The sequence below is a fragment of the Lycorma delicatula genome, chromosome 6 (genome assembly GCF_047948215.1).
Source record: "Lycorma delicatula isolate Av1 chromosome 6, ASM4794821v1, whole genome shotgun sequence".
In the NCBI taxonomy this organism is placed as follows: domain Eukaryota; kingdom Metazoa; phylum Arthropoda; class Insecta; order Hemiptera; family Fulgoridae; genus Lycorma; species Lycorma delicatula.
Window position 1 is genome coordinate 57,657,338 of NC_134460.1, and position 22,551 is coordinate 57,679,888.

The following is a 22,551-nucleotide window of genomic DNA, read 5'->3' on the forward strand; positions in this document are numbered from 1 at the left end:
AAAATTCGAATGATCACAGTTAAGATGCCTAAAAAATAAATCATGTTTTATTAATAAATTATTACTCTGTATTTTCCTTTTCTTCTAAAATAACCCAACCGTAATAGTTATTGTAATTATTTCGCTTCAAAATAGCTCTAAAATGTTAAGTGTACTTATGTTATAGTTAATTAATTTAAGCTACCTTATTTAACTTCATTTTTTTACTAATTTAAAGAGAAAAGACCGTAATTTAAGTAATTAAAACAAAGAATTAAAAAAACCTAAATTATACGATTTTAAAACTAGCAAAAACTTTTATTAAAACCTTCCTTTTGTTAATTTATTATATCGTCCATCTTCAATAGTTCTAGTTCAATTTCAACCAAAGAGCTTCAGTTTATTTGACAATGATACGCTATAACAAATCCAGTCGCAATCCAGGTTAATCAGTCTCAAGAGTGTCAATAATTGTAATCCAGTGACTGAGTTATACGAGTACTCAAATTTAACTAAATTCAAATTTTCATAATTTATGACCTAATGGAGGGTAGGTGGTATTATTTTTTAGATGGAGGGAAGCCCTAAACAGATTTAAGAAAATATTTATTGTACGCGTTGTTTATGAACAGAATAAAAAGCTCCTAAGTCAAGCTAGTGAATTAGTTAATGTATACTATTTTATAAAAAAAGAAGCTATAAAGTTAGAAAAATAAGGATATAAAATAAAATTAGAAGATACGCACTCAAAAATATGATGAAAGAACCGCTCCAGCTGCAGATTGAGGGAAAAGCAGGATCTTCTTAAATCTAAATCGTAGTAGAGTTCATTCAGTACTCAAAAAATGTATAAATAACGTTCAAAACCAGTTAGTGGTCAATTTTGATCAAGACGTTCGTTGTAAGACGAACAGTTAATGAGTTTCATTCAAAACATAAAATTAACTGCTTACATTAAATAAACTACGTGAATAAGTTCAAAAGGGTATTAAATTTAAAGGTTCTAGAATTACATAAAAAATTATCCTAAAAAAGTTAGGGTTTAAGTGGTGTAAAAATGATAATAATAGGAGACTTTTGATTGAGAAAGAAGCCATCCTCTGGAAGAGGATTATTTAATAAAAATGACAAATTGCAGAAAAGAATATTCTTCGATTGTTAATTTGGACGAATCGTTTATTTTAACATCCCATTCGGCGACAAAATCGTAGTCGGATGACAGTGGTGCAGGAATATAAGTGACGATTAATAAAGGCGATCGGTTAATAGTCCAGCGATATCGGTTTTAAAATGTACATATTTGGACTTTTTCTATATGACCGCTAATTTTTGCTTTAATGCCTCCTGAATATCATCAGAAATGATTATTTCGTTATGGATCAGTTGAATAACGTGTGCTAAAATTTGTATTAAACAAAATGTAAAAAAAAAATCGTAAAAATAATAATGAAGATTCGAAACCAGATTGCGCATATATAAAAAAAGCTGAAACCGAGGATAAGAAGATGGAACCGCTAATCGACGAAATGACGTATAAATTTATCATACACCTAGACAGTGGTAGTGAAAGTGATTTTTCTGTTAAAGACAGAGAAGATGATGAAGTTCACAGGAACTGGACATATAATGCAAACTCCAGGAGAGTTACAGGTGTGAGTCTGCGAGACGTCAGTCCAGCGAGGAGAGTATCCAGTTCGATACGATTAAGGTGACGCCACGAGTAATTCCAGTAACCAAGAAATACTATCGATGAGTTACAGTAAAACTATAAGTTATAAGTGAAAGAAATAATGCAAGAGACTAGATTCATAAACTGTTAGAATAGACAACAAAAGGGATTTGTAAGTGAACGTTACACGGTAATTTGTTAATATAATGGTTAAAAGGGATAAGACTAGCGGTTTCTTTTGTTAATGGGTCTGAATACTAGTTTTCTGTTTATATACCTGGAATAAATTCCGAACGATTATATATTTTGAACTCTGTCTTATGTGTAATTTGTATTTATTTACTATTGGCATTACTATCACTATTTGATGTGTAGTATTTTGATTCTTGTACTTTGTTGATGGCGTTATGTATTTTTCTCTGTTTTTATGTAATGCTTACTGTTTTGATTATGTTATGTTTTATGTCATGTAAATATCGTTTACTACTATTATCCTGACTATTATTGTGGTTATAATTACTATATTAATATTTATGTTCATTAATTATTTTATTATTTTCACTTATTATTATTATCATTATTGTATTTATCACCATTGTTATTATTATTAATTTGCCTAGTTATAATTTGAACATTTTAAATCAATAAACAGTATATGAACACTTTAAATTGTCAACAACCTCTCAATAGCCAGATCAAGCCGCGAAACACGCTGCAATAGTAACAATAGTACAATTAACAATGAAAAGAATCATACAAGAAAAAAACTAATTTGAAAATTCTAAATAATAAAAAAATTTAAATTTGCACAAAAAAAAAATGTACAATAATAATTGTACATCTGATTTAGTGAAATTACCGATGCAATATACACATTCATGATTTTTTTACTTTAAAAATAATCCAAAATTAAAATTCTTGCTATTGCAATCTTTATTTGTTGAGTTATTAATACTACTCGTAATAAAACATGCAAACGGAAATAAATTAAACGTGCATAAATAAAAGTATAACGATTATTATTTTTGTCTTACTAGATGGGTTTAAATGTTTTCAGGTTCGGTAGTAATGCAGTCTCAACATTTTCCAAACAAACAAAACAAGCTTTTATTTTTGTTGTACGTAATATATATACATGTATAGTACGTACAACAAAAAAAAAAAAAAAATATATATATATATATATATATATATAATTTATTTATTTATGCTTTACTACTAAATAGAGACAATGTCTTTTTCGTTTGTTTCCTAAAATTACTGAACCAATATTTACGAAATTTTAACTATATCTTTCTTATGACCTCCCGCGGAATGTTTACCGCAGTTGTAACCTGACCAATCTCACAACTATATAAAATAATCATAAATAAAAAAAAAAAGAAGTAAATTTGACTAAATTTAATGTCTATTTGTATATTGATAAATACTGTTATATGGATTGCTGTCTTTGTTATCGACGTATTGAGAGTTATTATGAGTTTTACTATATTTAATTTCATTGTCTAATTTGGCGGTGACCCGGGAGAATTCATCCTCACGAGATCAAAGTAGCACTTTGTAAATTTTTTATATTGAACTAAGTATTTCCATTGGGTTAGCCATACATATAATTGGCATAGATTTGACACTCAATTTGGTATTAATATTTTAATAACGCCTAGGTCGATGAGGTCACAGATAGGAAGAATAACTTCTAAGGTTACTGGAATTAATGATCGTAGAAACGTGAATCTACTCGTACACCGGAAAGTTTTCAAAAACCTAAAGAACAACATATACACTTAATATAAAATAGAGTTTAACCTTCGAGAGTTATGTTAGATCTCATATCAGCTTTTGGTTATCACCCTCAAACTGATTGAATTTGAATTAAAGCAGGTAACACGATTAAAATACGCCACCATTGCAATGCCAAAAAAATGGAGTGTTGAAACTGCTGGACTTTGCTGTGCTGAGGGGCAAAGTAGTTTTAAACGACTTCAATATCCTTCAAATTTCATTAAAAAATTGATTTTGGAAACGAATCCTTTATGTAAATATTTTAATTTACCCGGTAAATTGCGAATAATGATACTTCAGAGCAATAACCTACAGTTATTTACTAAAAAGTTATTTCCAATTTATAAATTCTATACGCACATAGCGCGAGCAAAGCTGCGGGGAGATACGCTAGTACATATACGTGTATATATATATATAAATAATACAACATTTTTAATGAAAAAAAATTAACAATTATATTTCAGCTGCACCTGTGAGTGATGCCGAACAGTAATAGAATAAAACGTAAATGTTACTTAATCTAAATAATTACGAAAATATAACAAAAGATAATTAAAATAAGAATAAAGGCCTTTTAAACTACAAATATAACACAGTTATAATTTAAAATGCTCCAATTTAAATTCACTTAAAATTTAAGTATAAAAAAATTGGTACACTGAATAAATCGATTAAAAAGAACGATGATATAAAATTTTAAGTAAATAAATAAAATGAACAACTGACTGGATCAAAAAAATATTGATAGAAAAGAATTTTATTCAAATTTTTTTCTAATTTAAAAAGTTTCGAAATTTTACTCTAATAAACTGTTTTCTCATTCCTAAGCTGACACGGAGTAAAAGTTAAAAAAAAAAAAATGTAAAGAATTTAAATTTTATTATTTATTAATTATAATTTAAATTTGCAATCAGTCACTTAGAATAATTAAAATCGGCAATAAACAATGTAAATCAGCATAAAGTAAAAACATAAACGTTCTACACAAAACTAAACACTAGTCACGTTACAAAGTGAAAAAAAGTGATAAAATATGTTATAACAAATGCAAAAATTCATTAATAAGTACATTAGAATAACAACAAAAATGTGATAAAATAAAACTTTTAATCGACTATTTGAATTCTTTTTAAATTTTTTACGTTTTATAGTCAGAGTATTAAAAACAAAACAACCATAAAGAAACCCTTAATTAGAATCGATTGTAAACAACTGAAATTCAAGGAAATATGGTTTTTATACTTCCACGTAAGCCGATTTTAATAGTAAGGTTTATTTATACAAATAAACAGTTAAGTTAAACGGTTTTTGTTATAAGTGAAAAATTATATTATGCTCTAGAAACTGTTTATAAAATGTTTTACTTAATATCTACAACTAGATTGCTATTTCATCTAATAATCAAAATTACAGGTAGATACTATGGAAGAAGTATACATACATATACAATAAAAGTAAATAAAATGAATTATTAATTATTATTATTAATTGATATAAAAAAAACAGAAGTTAAGGAAACGTAATAAAACGAGTATTTTTAGCGGTGATTTTAAAGTTTAAACAATCTTTAAAGTAACTCAGCAATTCTTTTGAGATCATTAAAAGATTGTCGCCTGAGTAGAAATAACAAGAATTAAGAAAAATAAATAACAAGATAAAGAAAATTAAAAAAAGAATTACAACTTTAACTTTACCGTGACTACGTGCAGGAAATTACCCTCTTACCTCGGAAACTCTGAAGTTAAAACTAACTCATTGAAAGAGAAGGTATTTATAAATTTATTTCTAAAGACAATCGTTAAATATTAGGAAACGTTGTGGAAAACAAATATGAAAAACAGAAATTAAAATAAAGGAGATTTTTTAAAATTATAAATGTAGAAGACGAAAAAAAATAGGTTGTAACCCAACTTTGCCTGAATACTAGTCCTCAAAATATATACTTCGTAGAAGTGATGGTTTGTACAAATGTATGTAATAAATTGTAATTGGATAGTTGGAAAATTTAACTTATCTTTATTAAATTAGAGTTAAATTTATTGTTGAATAAATAGGAAATCAAACGACTTTTTGATTTTTAAATTTAATAAATATTCTTTTTTGAAAATGTTCAGTAAAAGCTTTATGAATTGAATAATAAGAACAATTATAAATGTTTCCCCCAGTCTTAAAGTTGTTTAAGGACTGATATAGCTTTCTGATTGGTTTAACGTTTTATTGATACTGTCTTTATCTTTATTGAGATAAATTTTATCTACATAACCTATAAAATAGACACGCACTAAGTTTGTTAAGCAGTTTGAATTAGATGATTTAATCTTTTTGTTGGTTGTAATTATTTTTTAATTACAATAATTTACATTTTAATATTTAATATTAATATTTTATGTAATATTTTTAATTTTATAATTACAATAATAATGTGTTTAGTAACGACATTTTTGTTTTCTATTAGAATTGCTAAGAACAACTATTTGCATTTTTTAATTTTTGTTCGTTATTCTTATTTTAAAATCCCCGCTAAAAATAATAGTATTAGGTCACTTAATACTGTTTATTATTTCTTTGGTGTTATTTTTTTTTTTTATATATTCTGTTACACAGTAACAAAATATTATCTTTTCTCCAACATTTATTTTATATAATTTTTTTTTAATCAATCTCAAGGATCACAATAGCTATTAAATTTAAGATCCTTAAATTTAATGATAAGGAACAGTGTACAGGAATCGATTTAAAGAGATTGGTATCGAGCGTGAGCTGAGATTTTTTGGAATGTGCATACCTATTTTTTTACCTTATGTCTCCGTATTCATTTTTTTCTCTTTGCACAAAAAATCTGTAATTATATCAGGCTAAGAACAGTTACGCTATAACGATTCAATATTACATAATGATGAAGACGACAAAAAAATCTTCAAATTGTTTAAATAGAGAACATAACTTTTCCAAAAATCATCCACGTAAGTTATCTGAAAACAAAACGTGCAAAAGTACCTGAGCAGGAATATTTAATACGAAGTAAAAAAGCAAGGAATATGTTTATTTAGTAGTATATATTGTTCAACACATATATATATATATATATATATATATATATATATATATATATTTTCGGTATGTTTTATTTTATTTTATATATATATATATATATACATATACATACACATACCGAAAAAGATTAGTGGTTAAACCGATGTTAAAAGTTAAAAATTAAGATTCCATCAAATTTACTAATTTATTTCTTACATTTTTATTACCACATAAAAATATACTTAATTATCGGTAATTTTTTTTAAATTAATGCCTGGTAAGAGATTAATTTTATTTAAATTTAGTTCGTCTTTAGAATTTTGTAAACTAACTAAAAAAAAGCTTTTTTCGCTTTGAGTTCAAACATTACCGAATGAATGTTCTCAGCGATGGAATAAACTTTCCAGAAACGGTACCTCTCGTTCTGTTCAGTACTTTCATAAATGATGGCCCCAATTGCCGTAAAAGTAGAGTTTACAGTTAAAATAACTATCTTTACTTTAGTTTTGGTATTTAGAAAAGCATTACTAATTAGAGAATGTACTGAAAATATCCAACCATTAGCTGTATATAAATTTATAATGCAGAAATAAATAAAAGAAAAATAATAATACCGACAATAATTAGATTTCAATTTAAATAAAACTAAAAATAGACTCAAGTAAAAGATTTATTATATTTTCGTTATGCGTATTATTTTAATTCTAAGAATTTAATAAAAGTTATTTATAAAAGTTCTTATTTGAATCGTCATGCAATACTTTTTACTGCTGTACTAAGTAGGAGGCTATATTTTGTTTTGTCATATGATTTTACACTCAATAATTTAATGCTACCTGATAATTTTTCAGTACAAGCATAAATTAAACAATAACTTACTCTCCTATTATTTTTGATTTAATATTAAGTTTTCCATTAATATTATCAAATTAGTATTCGCCGTGACGGCTTTACCGAGATATATATGCGCATAGAAAAATTGGAAACAGTTTTTGTTACTAATTATGTGTGGGCTGTTGCTCTTACAGTTATCGTAATTCAAAATTTACCGGATAGAATGTTTTGATAAAAGATGTTTTCCCAAAATCAAATTTTTAATGAAATCAGGAGGATATTGAGATTGTTTCAAAACTACTTTGCTCCGGCATAACAAAGTTTAGGAGTTTCAACATTGAATTTACGTAAATTATCTTTACTATTTTCTGAAATATACAGTGTCTCTAAAATGGTGGGCTGGTTGTACTTTTTCGGATTCTACTTATAAAACTAAACAAAAAATATCCTTAAGAAAAATGGCAATTTCTCCTTCGTTCTCCCCCGGTCCGCCACTTTGTTATTTTTAAACAAAAATGTATGTCTCAAGTTCGCATAAAGGAATCACATTAATATTTTGTAAGCGTCTTTGTAATAAATTTTTAAAATTAGAAAAAAATCAGGACTTCACAAATTACAAAATGACGGCCGTTTTATTTTTCAATCCGTTATATCTCCATAAATATAAGTTTAATCGAAATGTATGTTATCGCTAAAACATTAAGCCTCTTATTTCGAACAAAAGGAAATTTTATTTTTTTTTAATCGATTAAAAAATAAAAAGTAAAGTAAAAATAAAAGTAAATTAATAAAGTTATAGCAGAAAGTTGATGTTATAATTTTGTGTATGTTTTCATGTTCTCCACTTTACGATCAATTCGTTAATATATTAATTGTTAACTCTAATACTGTAAATTAAAATCAAATTAAGTAATAATTTTCTCACAATAAAATTTAACATTACATAATAAAAAAAAAATTGATAATTATTTTTCAATTTTGAATAATTTTACACAGCGACTATTACTGTTGATCATGTAACGATGTAAAAATGAAGCTTCTTCAACTGGAATAATATTCAAAATTATCACAACCAGCTTATCTGGAGCGACGAGAATCCTTATGGTACCTTCCAAAGCAGCCATCAACAAAGATTTTTCCTGAACATACGGGCAGACATTTTTAATGACTATCTTTTGGGTTTTATCATTCTAACAAATCATTTAAATGGAGAAAGTTATCTTGCTCATTTGCCGAAAATCTACCACATTTTTTGGAACCTCCTCAGTTAAGAGGAAGTATATATCACTACGATGGAGCTCCAGCACATTTCCTGCATGAAACTTTCCATGAAAAAATTGATAGGCCGCGAAGAGTCAGTGCCCTGGCCTGCTCGGTCTCACCTGACTTAAAACCTCTTGACTTCTACCTGTGAGGCCATTTGAAACTTATTGTTGATTAAACTCCAATACTCAACATTGAGGATCTTTATCAAAGGATCCAAAATGGATTTCAAGAAATTAGGAATACTCCCGGACTTTTTGAACGGTTAAGACAATCTCTCAGAAAAAGACTGGTGACTTGTATAATCTGTAATGATACTTTGAACATCTCTTATAATTTTTAACAATTGTTAACTGTAGTTAAAAAAAAAGTATACCTAATGTACTACAAAAATTAACGTGAGATTATCACAGGTAGTTGTAATTTTTTTAATTATTACGTCTATTATTGAAAGAAAATTATTACTTAATTTGATACTAAAAAAAAAAAAAAAACAATATTTAATCGAATTGAACCTAAAGTGAAGGACATGAAAACAGATACAAAATTACAATAAATTTTCTGCCATAACTCGGTTATTTGTTAACCGATATAAAAAAATGAAATTCATTTTGTTCAAAATAAGGCCTTAATATTTTAGCAATGACATACATTTCATAAAACTTATATTTATGGAGATATAACGGATAGAAAAATATAAATGGCCGCCATTTTGTAATTTGCGAAGTCCTGATTTTTTCCAAATTTAAAAAATTTTTTACGAAATATTAATGTGATTCCTCTATCCGAACTTAAGATATACATTTTATATAAAAATAATAAAATGGTGGACAGGGGGAAAACAACGAAGAAATTGCCATTTTTCCTAAGGATATTTTTTGTTTAGTTTGACAAGTAGAATCTGAAAAGTATAGTCAGCCCACCATTTTTGAAACACTCTGTATATATCTGTACTACTGTGTAAAGAGAAAGAGGGTTTTTCGGGTTAAAAAAAACTACACGATACTAAATCTTTATCCATATTTCTCCACAGCTGAGAAGGTTTTTGCATGTATTTCATCTCTAAAAAAAAAAATAAAAAAAAATATATATATATATATATATGTAGCAATGGTTTGCCAGTTGAAGCAAAACTTTAATCAATTTTGAACTGTAAGTGTCTGTCACTGTGTGAGATGGGTTTGAATTGATTGTTTATGAATATCTAAAAACCAATTATTTGAAATTTTAAAGGGTTAAAGTGGATTTTTTAACTTTTCTTTGAAACCTTGTTGTTTTTTTAAATTTCTCGGTTGTAAATGATGAAATCAACCTGTTTTGCGGTTAGTCATCAATTTCTAGAGTTTTGAAATTCGAACTTGAATGATGATGAAAAAAGGTAAAAAAAATTCTGAACATTGGATTGAACAAAGTTTTTCCAATCCCGAATATAGTTAACGTGATATACAGTAGATTTGGGCTTACTTTTCAGATAAATATCTAAAAACCATTTTCGGGTCTTTTAATTCTGAATTTTTTAAGGGGTGTGAACATATACGGCGCTATGGCTTAACTAACACAGCCACTGCCACCGTTACTGTATGTATGACTGGCTGTACCTCTCCGGTTACTTGACTAAAAAACATAAAATAAAAAGTCTGGCTGCTACGGGAAACGCAATTAACCAGATAGCGCGGGCGAAGTTGTGAGGGATAGCTAGTATATATATATTATTAGCCGAAACATTATATTTATATTTTGTATTTTAGTAATATATATATATATATATATTAGCCGAAAGTTTGGCTGTTTGTTCTCGCACCACGCTAAAACCAACCGACCTGCTAATTTCAAATTTGTGTTATCTCAGGGAAGGTTTTAAGCCACAGATCGATGCCCTAGACCCTTTGGAAGCCCTAGCCCCTCCAACTTCAATCGCCTTGGCGATTGGAGGTGAAGTTATGAATTAAAGATTTTTATTAAAGAAGAAAATATTAATCACTTTACTGCATTATTATATTTCTGTCACTATGGCAACAGAAATAAGTTTAATAAGTTTCCGTTGACAATGATATGAAGTACCTTAATTACCACAGTTACTGCTATTCTGTCTTTTGTAATTTTATTTCTCTTTCAAGTTTCTATAAAGTATGAATACCTTAATTGTTATTTATCAGTATTATTCTCACTATTATAAGAGTAAAAAACAGTGAGGGGAGTCCAGGGGGCGGAGCTCTCTAGCAAGACGGTAATGGCGAACGAAGCGAGCTCTACGGCCCTGAGGTAGGCCCCGTGACTCCCGGAGAACCCATGAGTGGGCTCCTGGGTTCACCTGGGCCAACATAGTCCCCCGGGGTTCCAGGGGCAGACCCTCCTGCTAAACGTCTAGTAAATATATTTATAAAACTGAATTTATATGTAGTAAAAAAAATGCTGTTAGACATTTGAAGGATTTCGTTAATGAATCCTTATTTATATTTAAAAAAAAATAACAGTAGATTTAAATTGATAAGACAGTTTCTGGTAAATTAATACTACGAATAACTTATAATCTTCTAACTTAGGGCTGGAAACTAATCTATTGTCAAAATTTCGAAACAGTGGTTGACAATACATCTTATTTGGGGATATTCATTTACCTATAATCTCTTAATCTTCTTCTTAAAATTAGGAATAAAATTTGTTTTTTACAGTCATAATATATCAATTTTGAAAAATAGGTGTACGGTTACAAAAACCTGTAATTTGTCTTTTAAGTATCAAATGATACATGTATTGTAGGTTAATTATAGGTTCGGTTCATGGATATTCAGTAGTTTATGCTATAGGATCCAAGTTAAATTACATTTAACGTATGGTTAATATTAACTGCATTTGAGAATTCAATTAATGATGTAATTTAGCTATTGTTCAATTAAGATTCCATATTTAACTATATATATATATATATATATATATATATATATATATATTCCATATTTAACTATAAATATGGAAATAAGATTCCGAGTGATAGTATGGTCATTAATGAATTTCTGTACATAAATATATAAATAAATTAAGTTATGGATGTTAATTTTTTATTAAATATCGTTTTTCAGGGTAGAAGCGAAGCTGTCAATATTCTGTAATGTTTCTTTAACCATAAAATGAAATGTCAGAAGATATCACCATGAATTGTATGGCTGTCTGGTGCTTTCTTCTTGCGTCAATATTTCCACAAGGTAATAATAATTCAGTATAATGACATAAATAATATATATATGTATATATACCCTTGAACTCCTTAAACAACTGTTGATTTTCCAATGTTTTAATAAATTTGTGTTATTTAAAATAGATTATTTAAACTTTTATCATTCACAATTATATTTTATTTTATTCTAAGAAAACATTTTTTTGGAAATAAAAATTATTCGATGACTTATCACATTAGAGGTAAATATGGTTCTCTTGTCAGTTTTATGCGATATTGTTATTGTCTAAACAGAATTCTCAAAGGGTTTTCCATCTGTTAGATGACTTAGTCATCAGCTAATAGTATGAATTTTTCTTCGTTTTCTTTTAAAAAATAAGAAAATTGTAACTTACATGAAAACTTCACTGGTCATATTTTATTAATCAATTAAAATTGGTTTTTATACTTCATGAAGTTATTGTTCAAAAAAATAATTATTATAGGTGACGCCAAGTGGAACAAAAAAAAAGAAGAAAGTAAACAGATGTTAAACTTTCTACTTTGCATTGCACTGTTGGATAGAAGCCCAATAATAAGCTATAGTTCATTAAAGTCAATATTAAGTAATTCAATATCTTATTCAGTATTTTAAAAAATTTACTAATAGCTAATTTAACGAAATTGGTACAACTAACTAATTACTATAATGAGTTTTGAACTTTAAAGTGGGATTTCTCAGGATATCGGAAAATAATTTTGCTTAACTTCAATATCATTCATCATCGTTACCATCATAGTAATATAATCTGTTCTGAGACAGCTCTCTTGCATTCTCCTTTATTCCTTGGTAAACTGAATTCTTCCTGTTTTCTTTTAGACATCGAAAAGCATCCTAATCCAAAATTTTTAATCCTTTCCAGCCTCTCTTTTATCCATTTTTTCTCTTTTTATCCATTTTATGCAAGAAAGAAAGTATGGTAGCCAGTAAAATATGGGGTATGGGTTTTCCTCATTTCACAACGTTTCATGATCCAGGGACACCAATAAACAAAATAAATCGTGAGTGGGGGTGATTTTCGTATGTTCGTACGAACGTATGTTCATACATGGTTGGCGTATTTGAAGTTTAATAACTTTTGACTAGATAAACCGATTTTAATGAAATTTTATAAACCAATAAAATGAAATGTTTAGAAACAATGGATTTTTTAATACTTTTTGCAGATTTTTTTGAAAAAAAAAATAGTTTTATATTTTTGCTGGAAGGAGAGGAAATTTTCTCCCCAATTCTTGTTGAGATTCACACTATAGTTCTTAAAAGATTTGAATAAAATAAAGTCACTGACAGAATAAAAGTAAAAATAACATTTAAAAAAATTCGGATACAAGAACTTACCCAGGATAGTAAATTCAAGACGAAGTATTAAAATAGAAAAAAATATATTTTGTTTTTCGTTTTGTTGACGTTGTGCCTTATTTTATGTTTTAAGGATTACAGTCCTACTTTATTTGAAATTACATGACTCTAGAGAATTAGGTTTGTAATAAAAAAAAAAGTTTTTTATTTTTGCTGGAAGGAGAGGAAACTTTCTCCCCAATTCTTGTTGAGATTCACACTATAGTTCTTAAAAGATTTGAATAAAATAAAGTCACTGACAGAATAAAAGTAAAAATAACATTTTAAAAAATTCGGATACAAGAACTTACCCAGGATAGTAAATTCAAGACGAAGTATTAAAATAGAAAAAAATGTATTTTGTTTTTCGTTTTGTTGACGTTGTGCCTTATTTTATGTTTTAAGGATTCCAGTCCTACTTTATTTGAACTTACATGACTCTAGAGAATTAGGTTTGTAATAAAAAAAAAAAAAAAATTAGTGTGCATAAAACAGATGACTGAAGATTTTAACCGAGATGAAAAAATAATGGTAAATACATCAAACAGGCCAAATAACTGACAACCACCACCAAAAAAGGGAAATATAAAAATGATGAAAAACAGAAAAACTATACAAGAAGATCAAAATATTTAAATAAATAATATCTCTGCTTCAAATAACGTTAAATCATCAATCATGATTAGTGAAATAAATAAAAATAAACTGAAATAGACTGTACTTCAGAGAAATTATTTCATACGGTATGAAAAGTGATTAACAGAAAGATCCGTTTAATTTAAAATGGAAATATTGTTTGATTTGCACAGCGTGGGAGAGTTACTCTCAGCAAAATAACGATATTGCCAACTGAATATTTTTCTATGCCAGTGACATGATTATTAACTATTTACAACAATATTATAACCGACAGCTTGTTTTCCTGATTCCGGACGTTATATAACATCTCTCTCTCTCTCTCTCTCTTTTGTTGGTGTATTATTTGTTCCCGTAGTGAATTCCGTTTATTGATTTTGCTGCATACAAGTATAATATAACACGACTGGTCGATGCTCTCAATTCATATTACATCGGCACTTAATTCGGTATTAAACGATTTAAAGTAATTATCCATTCTCTAAAATATTCATGAACAGCATCATCTTTATTATTATCATAATTAAATAACTCATAAAAACCACACACACACACACACACATATATATATATATATATATATATATATATGTAGAAGAAAACTTCATTAAAGCGATGCAAAAATTTAGGATAAAAGTAAATAATTAAGTTCATAATTAAATAACTCATAAAACCCACACACACACACACACACACACACACACATATATATATATATATATATATATATATATATATATATATATATATATATATATATGTAGAAGAAAACTTCATTAAAGCGATAGAAAAATTTAGGATAAAAGTAAATAATTAAGTTCATAATGCAATTTTTTTTTATAGTCGTATCAGCAATTAGCAAATTGTCTGTATAATTTGAAGTCTTAAACAAACTTAGGCCGACCGGTCCTGAGACGTGTGGTTAATTGAAACCCAACCACCAAAGAACGATCTAGTATTCAGATCCCAATAAAAGGAACTAACTTTATTAGGATTTGAAGCTGGGAACCTCGACTTCAAAATCAGCTTTACGACGACGAGTTTACCACTATACCAAATGGGTTGTTTTAATTTTTAACCTTATTATTCTAGAAACATAAAATAACACATTAACTATAAAAATAAATGTTACCGTAATTATATATCAATAATTAAAATGAACGTTTAAAAAAAGTCATGATTAAATCATAGGAAAATAAATAAAATTAATAAGAGTGAAATTTTTTTTCACCCTAAAGCAAACGACCAAATGTCTGTGCCACAAACGGCTACTGAGCCTCGAAACAGTTTAGCGACCACTATTCTAAATAGCTCCTAGAGCTTACCTAACAGTGTGAGCGGACTAAGCGCGGTGCCATATACCATCGGCTTACGAATCCCAACCGCCCACTTGTCATATATTTGCTAAAATGGGTAGGCGCAATAAGAGTGAAAAAAATTACAACTAATATAAAAATTGTAATGTAGTATACAATTGTAATTGCAGTGAAATTATAATATAAAGTGATGATAGCCTTATCATATCAAGTTTTATATACTTTGGATGCTGCTTGTATGAACATTAGGATCATTTCCAAGATCTAAAAAATATAAAAATATGGATCTTTTATGAGAATTTTCTGTTCAGCCACAAATGAAGTTTAAATTTTAGGACGAGAAAGATTAAATATCTACATCTTCTCTTAGCTGCTGATGCTATGTCTTAAACTTTTATCAAAAATATTGTTGAAGAAAATTGAGAATTTTAAGATGTGGGTCTATCAGTGACTGCTTAAGATCAGTATGCGAAATGAAGTTCAAGAATTACGATGTACTCAAAATTCTGGATAATAACAAAGAGGTAATTCAAACTGTTAAAAGGAGAAAGGTTTTTTGTAGGTTTGTTGTGTCTAAATCTCATAATTCATCATATGAAAATCATGAGATACTGAGATCCATCTCAAAGGAGAATATTACATGGTCCAAAATTTAGCAATGGATTTCCCGGGTCAATCAGTTATTCTGATCAGGTATAGACAATGTTGCATTTTCCTAGAGTGTCACAAACGTTCAATAAGGGACGTACATAGGGAAGAAAAATAGTTTATTGCTTATTTTCACAAAAAAAAATTATTATTTTATGCAAAAAAAAAATGTACCAATAAATGAAAATACTGGAAGAATCTTGTGTAATTACGCTAAAAATGCATATATAAAGCTACATTTTAATTTTTCTGTAATTTTAAATTCACAATGGAAAGGAAAAGTTGGAATAACTGATTTTTAACATAAGTTCAGAAGTATCAAAACATTTACTAAACGAAAAATTGTTTGAAATAAAAATGTGATATTTTATGTAATTATTTACAAAAGAATTCTAAATGACTAGAAAAAATTTAACTCAATAATGTGATTTTTAAATTGCCCAGTGCTTGTTTTATAACAAATATTCATTTTGCTATTTTACGAATATTTCAAAATGAGAACGGCGAACTTTTAATCCTTAAAAATTATAGTGTGATTAGTATAGTATTTAAAAATACATAACAATGTGGAAATCTTAACATATAAATCGCTATGCGGCCTTCTCAAAATATAAATTTATATGTTCTTAAATGTTTGGTAATTAAAAAAAAAAAAGATCTGAAACAAAACTTTTATTTATATCTACTACTATGCAAAAACAATGAGAAAAAAATTAAACAATGTTTGATTTTCAATTTTCCGGCTGTTGCTCTATTGCAGCTATAGCAGCATATGTGTAAAAACAAGTACAGCCGTTGAACAAAAATTTATAAACATCGGCGTGTTTTCATACATCGACATTTCAAGACCCGCTTAGTTAAAAAAAAGACAAAAACAGTAATAAAAATTTCGAGAAGATATTTTCGATCCGATATTTCAGGTATTTATTTTGTTTAATATCTTTGGACTTGCTCAATGTAAATTCTTCAAACATAACTCAAAACTATCTATATAAGATTCATTAAATTTTTGACAAAATTAAAAAAACTGAAGGATATTTATTATGTTTTGAATTTTTGTATAAAGGTCGTAGAGGTCTGAGCTTTAATACATGAGAGCATTTATTAAGTTATTTAAAAACCAAAATTTTATTTCAATCGAATTTAGGAGAAGTTGGGTGGATGGATATTCAATGTTGTTTCTAAATCGTTTTGCCTTACATTTTGAAAACTTGTTCAGCAAAAATATTGAAATCTCGTTTAAAATGTGGTTATATATATCCTAGCTTTGGTCTGATTTTCAACCCCCATCGAAAAAGGGGGCTTCACGGTATTATTTTTTTTTGTTGTATTTTTTTTTAGATTTGTTAAATATTATTGCACCAAATTGGATTAACTAATTTAAATAAATAATTAATGAATAAATTTTTAAGCACTAATTATCAAGATGGCTGAATGAGAATCATATTTAAAAAATACATTTTTTAAACATAATTTTCGAAATTGAAAATCCAACTGTTTATAACAGGATAAAAAAACATGTTAAAATTAAGTATTCCTTTTGTTACAATTTCTGTTTTTCAAGTAGTGATTGGTATTAAAAATGTTACACGAATAAGTTCCGTTATTTGAAAACTACAAATAAAAATTTCAATTTAATATATTTAGATAGGATCACAACAAATAGTTATATCACTTGCTTACCTATGAAAAATATGAAACTACAACTTTTCACTAAATCTCTGGTATCAGCAAAACATATACTATTATTTTAATAAAAGAAAATTCACATCATCTTACAATTTCACAGAAATCATGTTGCTAGTTTTTAATAAACATATATTTAAATACGGTGTCAAAAAGATATCATTAAACAAAAAATGATACGGATAAATACATAACGCTCTTGATTTAGAAAATTATTATTCAGTCTTTTATGGGGTTTTCTTTGATATATTGTGCCTAAATGTTTCTTAAAATAATCTAAATGAAAAAAGTTATGATGAATTTATCTTGTTATGACTTCCATAAAGTTTTTGTTTTCTAATAGGTTTTTATTTTTTACATTTTTACATTACGAAAAATTACGTAAAAGTTTACTCTTGAGTAGTTATAAACACTAAAATTCAATATTTAAACATTGATATCAAGAGAAAAATTTGCTTACACTGTTAAAAGAAAATTACACACTAACATATAATAAACTTTAATTTATAAATTTAATTTTATGAATACAATATATCTTCACAAAAAATGATGTTGTAAAATACGATATGCTCTTGGTTTAAACCTAACTGCTCACCAATAGTGGAAAAATTTAGACTTGAAAGCAATAAGTTTAATTTTGACGGTAAAAGAATTTTTTAGCAGCCAAGCGGTTTTTGATTTGTAAGCAAACATTGGTGCCAAAAAACAAAAAAAATAAATCAAACAAATATTCAGATTGTCTGATTTATTTATAAAGATAATTTACATTAATTTTAACATTAAATCTCTTTCTTATTTTTCGTATTGGATAATTTATTTTATGACTATCAATAAAAACGTAAAATAAAAACGATAGAAATGGTACGATAAATAATCAAAAGATAAAAGTGTTTTACTATTTTTACAATAATGTTAACCTGGAATAGATACCAATTTCCTGTGCGACGAAGGTTTTTCCTTCATCAATTCCCTTTTATCGTAACATTTCCTTTTTTTCTCTTTACCTCATCCTACTGATCTTTTCTAATATCGTTGGCAATAATTCCCAAAGAAAAATACACGTTCATTTCTTCTTTCAGTCAGTTTTTATTTGATTTGATACACAATTATTAAAGTAATTTAATATGTATTTGTTTATCAGTTACAGGAAATATTATTTTCATAACAAATTTCATTATGTGGAAAAATAAATATAATACTAAAGATGAATATAAAGTTTTTTCAGATATTTAATAATTATATGACATTTATAAAACGCTAAACTTTTTAAAAATGTTTATTTTTAATTTATAATGGGTTGATATTTAACGACTGTTTATTAATAATATAAGCAAATATATTCATGTCTTTATTTGAAAAATAAAAACAAATTAAAAATAAAAATAAAAATGTTATTTTCTTTGATTCTATTCTTGTCCGACATATTGAAAAGATCAGATCTGTTTGTTAAGGTACGTGGGTATGAGTTTGTTTGTATACCAGCTAGTGCTAATCAGTAGAAACAATTTTTTATTAATAAATATCAAACGATTTGGGTCAACTACGATAAATGGTGCTGGATACATCAAAATATGTTTTCATTAAACCAAACTATTAAACTATGAACTCATCATTTTTTCCAAACATAATAACTAAATTTGTTTTGAAATTCATTGACTAGGTTAAAAAAACTAGCAAACGAGTATTGGAGCCAGTAGATATACGGATTGGAGGCAACAATATAGCGGAAGTAACAGCACTAAAATATCTAAGGGTCATTCTGCAGAGAAACTGCAGATTCACTGAGCAGGTTCTAAGTGTTTTTCAGAGTGCTGAGAAAGTGACTAAAAGCTTAAATATTATTTTGTCGACGCAGAGGACTCTTCGCATGGACTCCTCCATCAGTATAGATAGGGACAGGTTGAAGAAGGCACATAGGGGGATACTACTAGGCTTGGTATCTGCCTACAGAACTATATCTTACGAGGTCCTCTGTGTGCTTTCGGGAACGACGCTTCCTATCGACCTCATAGCCAGATACAGAACTGAAAGGTTTTTAGGGAGAGCAGAAAATGAAGTTAGGGAAGACATCTATAGAATCTGGCAGGAAAGATGGGTGGAGGCTGGAGTGGCTGGATGGACAAGAACTCTAATTCCCGATATATTAGGATGGATTAACAGGCGGCATGGAGAAACGGACTATTGGATCGCCCAGTTCATGACGGGACATGGGTGCTTCAGTGGTTATCTCTATAAGGTGGGAAAAAGGAATGAGCCCACGTGCATGTACTGCGAGGAGAATGACGATTCTGAACGTACCTTTTTAATATGTAATAAATGGCTAAGGCAAAGATATGACGTGGGTATTTATGGAAAAACACCGAAAGAGACTATGGACTTCATGCTTAGCAGTGAGGAAAACTGGAGGAAGGTTGCTGAATACTTAAAGACAGCGTTAACATAAAAGAATGTAGATGAAAAGAGGTTGGGTTATTAGTATGTTAGGTTGGATGGACAGCCTCAGCGGTGAGAACCAGCATGCTTAGTTGTGCTGGTTTCGATGATCCGCTGAGGACTCCATGGGGTATGTTGTTAGAATAAGAGAGTATTATAAAAGATCCTGGGGCCACATCACGACTTGTAGGTATGATGTGGTTCCGTAAAGGACAAAATAGTGAATAAAAAATCTCAAAAGAGCCACCGGTAGGCCTGACCTGCCATGCCAGTTAAAAAAACAATAGTAATAATGGTAAAATACAAACGAATAATAAAAATAATACCTGAACATTCTATTTCAGAGATTTAAAAAGATCTAAAAAATTTTATTTGAAAAATTTTCTTAAATTTCAAAATCATATCGTTAGGATACGAAATTATGAAAATGTTAAAACGTAATTAAAACATATTTGAAGGTTATTTAATATAGGAGTTTAAAATAAACTGAAGAGAGAGAGAGAAAAAGACCACAATTTAATTACGTTAAAAAAGATGCTTTAATCAAATGTATAAGTAAAAAAAAAAAAAAAAAAAAAAAAGTAGTTGGTGACACATGCTTATTTGAAAAAAAAAGTAGTTTTAGAGTATTTATGAATCCTTGTAATCATATCTAGTCGGCAGAATTGGATAATATGTCATTTAGCATCTCTCTCTCTTTTTAATAAATATATATTAGCCACTCTTTCTACAGAATAATATCTCGTACATATATGATTATCAAAGATCAATGTTGATTTTTTTTTTTAATTCTAAAATCCTAATTTTTGGTCAAAATTACTCCTTATCAGCAAGCTGAGATTAAAATCCAGATATAGAAGAGTACAATCGTTTTGAGTGTAGAATTCAGGTAAAGCCACGTATTAGTGTTATTTTGTTTTCTATCACTATGAAGCAACAACTGTAATTTTTTTTTTTAATAGATCCAAGATTCTCACTATTTTTAAGGAAAACTTTTAGTCACAAATCTTTTCCCATCATGTTAGTTTAATTTGTACGTTTCTTAAAATACTGTTGCAACACGTAAACAGGGAAAAAGTTCCAATGAGATTCCAAATAAAAATTGAAAAATAAAAATGGCTATCAAAAGGATTGGGAAAAATGTTTTTATATTTATTTTTTTAGTAATTAGTTTACTAGATATCGTCGTTGAAATTTATGCCAGCAAAACAAGAAAAAAACAAGTAGATCAGCTTTTCTTTGCCGACGCTCTCACTATTTCGGAATCAGTATTAAGTCTCAGGTTTCATTTCATGTTCTTTAAATTTTATTAAAAGAAGGAATTTTAAATTTAATTATAATGAGGAACTTTAAATTCTACTTAAAGAACGACTTTTAAATGTTAAAAGTCCTTCAGACGGCTGCACACAGCTCAGGGCGGCTGCACTCGGCTCCCTACACGGTAAAGCAAAGCTTTACTTTACGCTCGCTCCCACTAGAATAGTCAGTCTAGTATCAGCCATTAGAGAATCAACATGTATTTAAAAGTCATGTATAATTAATTTATAACAACGTGTTACATATATCAAGCATAAGTTTGAATATTATAATAAAAATAATTTGGGATGTAATCAAAACAAAGACTTTTATTTATTTCAATGAACCAATGAATAAAATAATACTTAAGATAATTTTAACCCAACCGATATATTAAACCAAGGCGTAAAGTTATTCGACTGTCAGAACGTACTGATTTTCAGAGAACAATGCACTACATACATTCGATTCACTTACAGACGCTACACACAAGCATCAAGTTTCAACTCACCACTGTAACTGCATTAGTGCGTTTGAAAATATACCACTACACCTCATTTTTTTTTAACTTAAATTGAGCGAACTAAAGAACGACTCAATCTATCTTCATCAAATTTTCTCATACATAACTTCAAATACATTACTACAGCATATTTAAAATTCAGTAAAATTGATACTGTAGTTTTCGAACCACAAAAGTTAGTGTACATAGCACACAAAATACAATATAATATAATTTTATGTATATAATTTTACACATAGCACAACATTTTACACACATATATATATATATATATCTTTTGGTTTTTGCCCTGAAAGATCGAATAAAATAGGTCCCAGTAGTAAAACCGGTCTGCAGTAGTTTTTGAAAAATGTTGAGTTAAACAGATAAATTGACATAAAAAACCCTGTTTTTATGTTTGACCTACAATAACTTCATTAAATGGGTAATAAACACATAAAACTTGAAGAGAATTTAATTCTGAACGTAATAGTTTAAGATAAGTTGAATAAAATGAAGGAAAGTTAGAAAAATTCGAATTTTATTTGAAAATGTACATTTTTACATTTGTCAGAAAAGTTCTTATTTAATATTAACAAAAGACAAATTCTTTTTTGCTGAAGGGAAAAATTTGTAAAAACACAATTTACTATTAAAAATTAAAAAAATACGAATTACACGATACTAAAATAGAAAAAAAAATTACTTAGATAATAATTTGTTTGTTAATGAAAGAAATACAATAAATTATTTGAAAAATTATTATTTCAAAATTAGCAAGAAAATAACAACAGGTGATGCAACAATGCGCAATAATGTATTAGTGTTTAAATCATTCTATAACATAGATTAAGTATACCCGGTGCTGTAAACTGTGCTGTCGTTATCAAAGATTTTCTGTGAATTTTAGTTTGAACG

At 27.8% G+C, this 22,551-nt stretch overlaps 1 protein-coding gene across 1 annotated transcript in view; it reads left to right on the forward strand.

Annotated features, from left to right (window-relative positions):
* Positions 1 to 22,551, forward strand: part of LOC142326865 (uncharacterized) — a 434,477-nt gene that overhangs the window by 130,080 nt on the left and 281,846 nt on the right. Inside the window, exon 2 of the mRNA XM_075369599.1 lies at positions 11,644 to 11,766. Within this exon, the coding sequence (XP_075225714.1) occupies positions 11,697 to 11,766 (70 nt within the window). The 5' untranslated portion in view covers positions 11,644 to 11,696. The remainder of the gene's footprint in view (positions 1 to 11,643; positions 11,767 to 22,551) is intronic.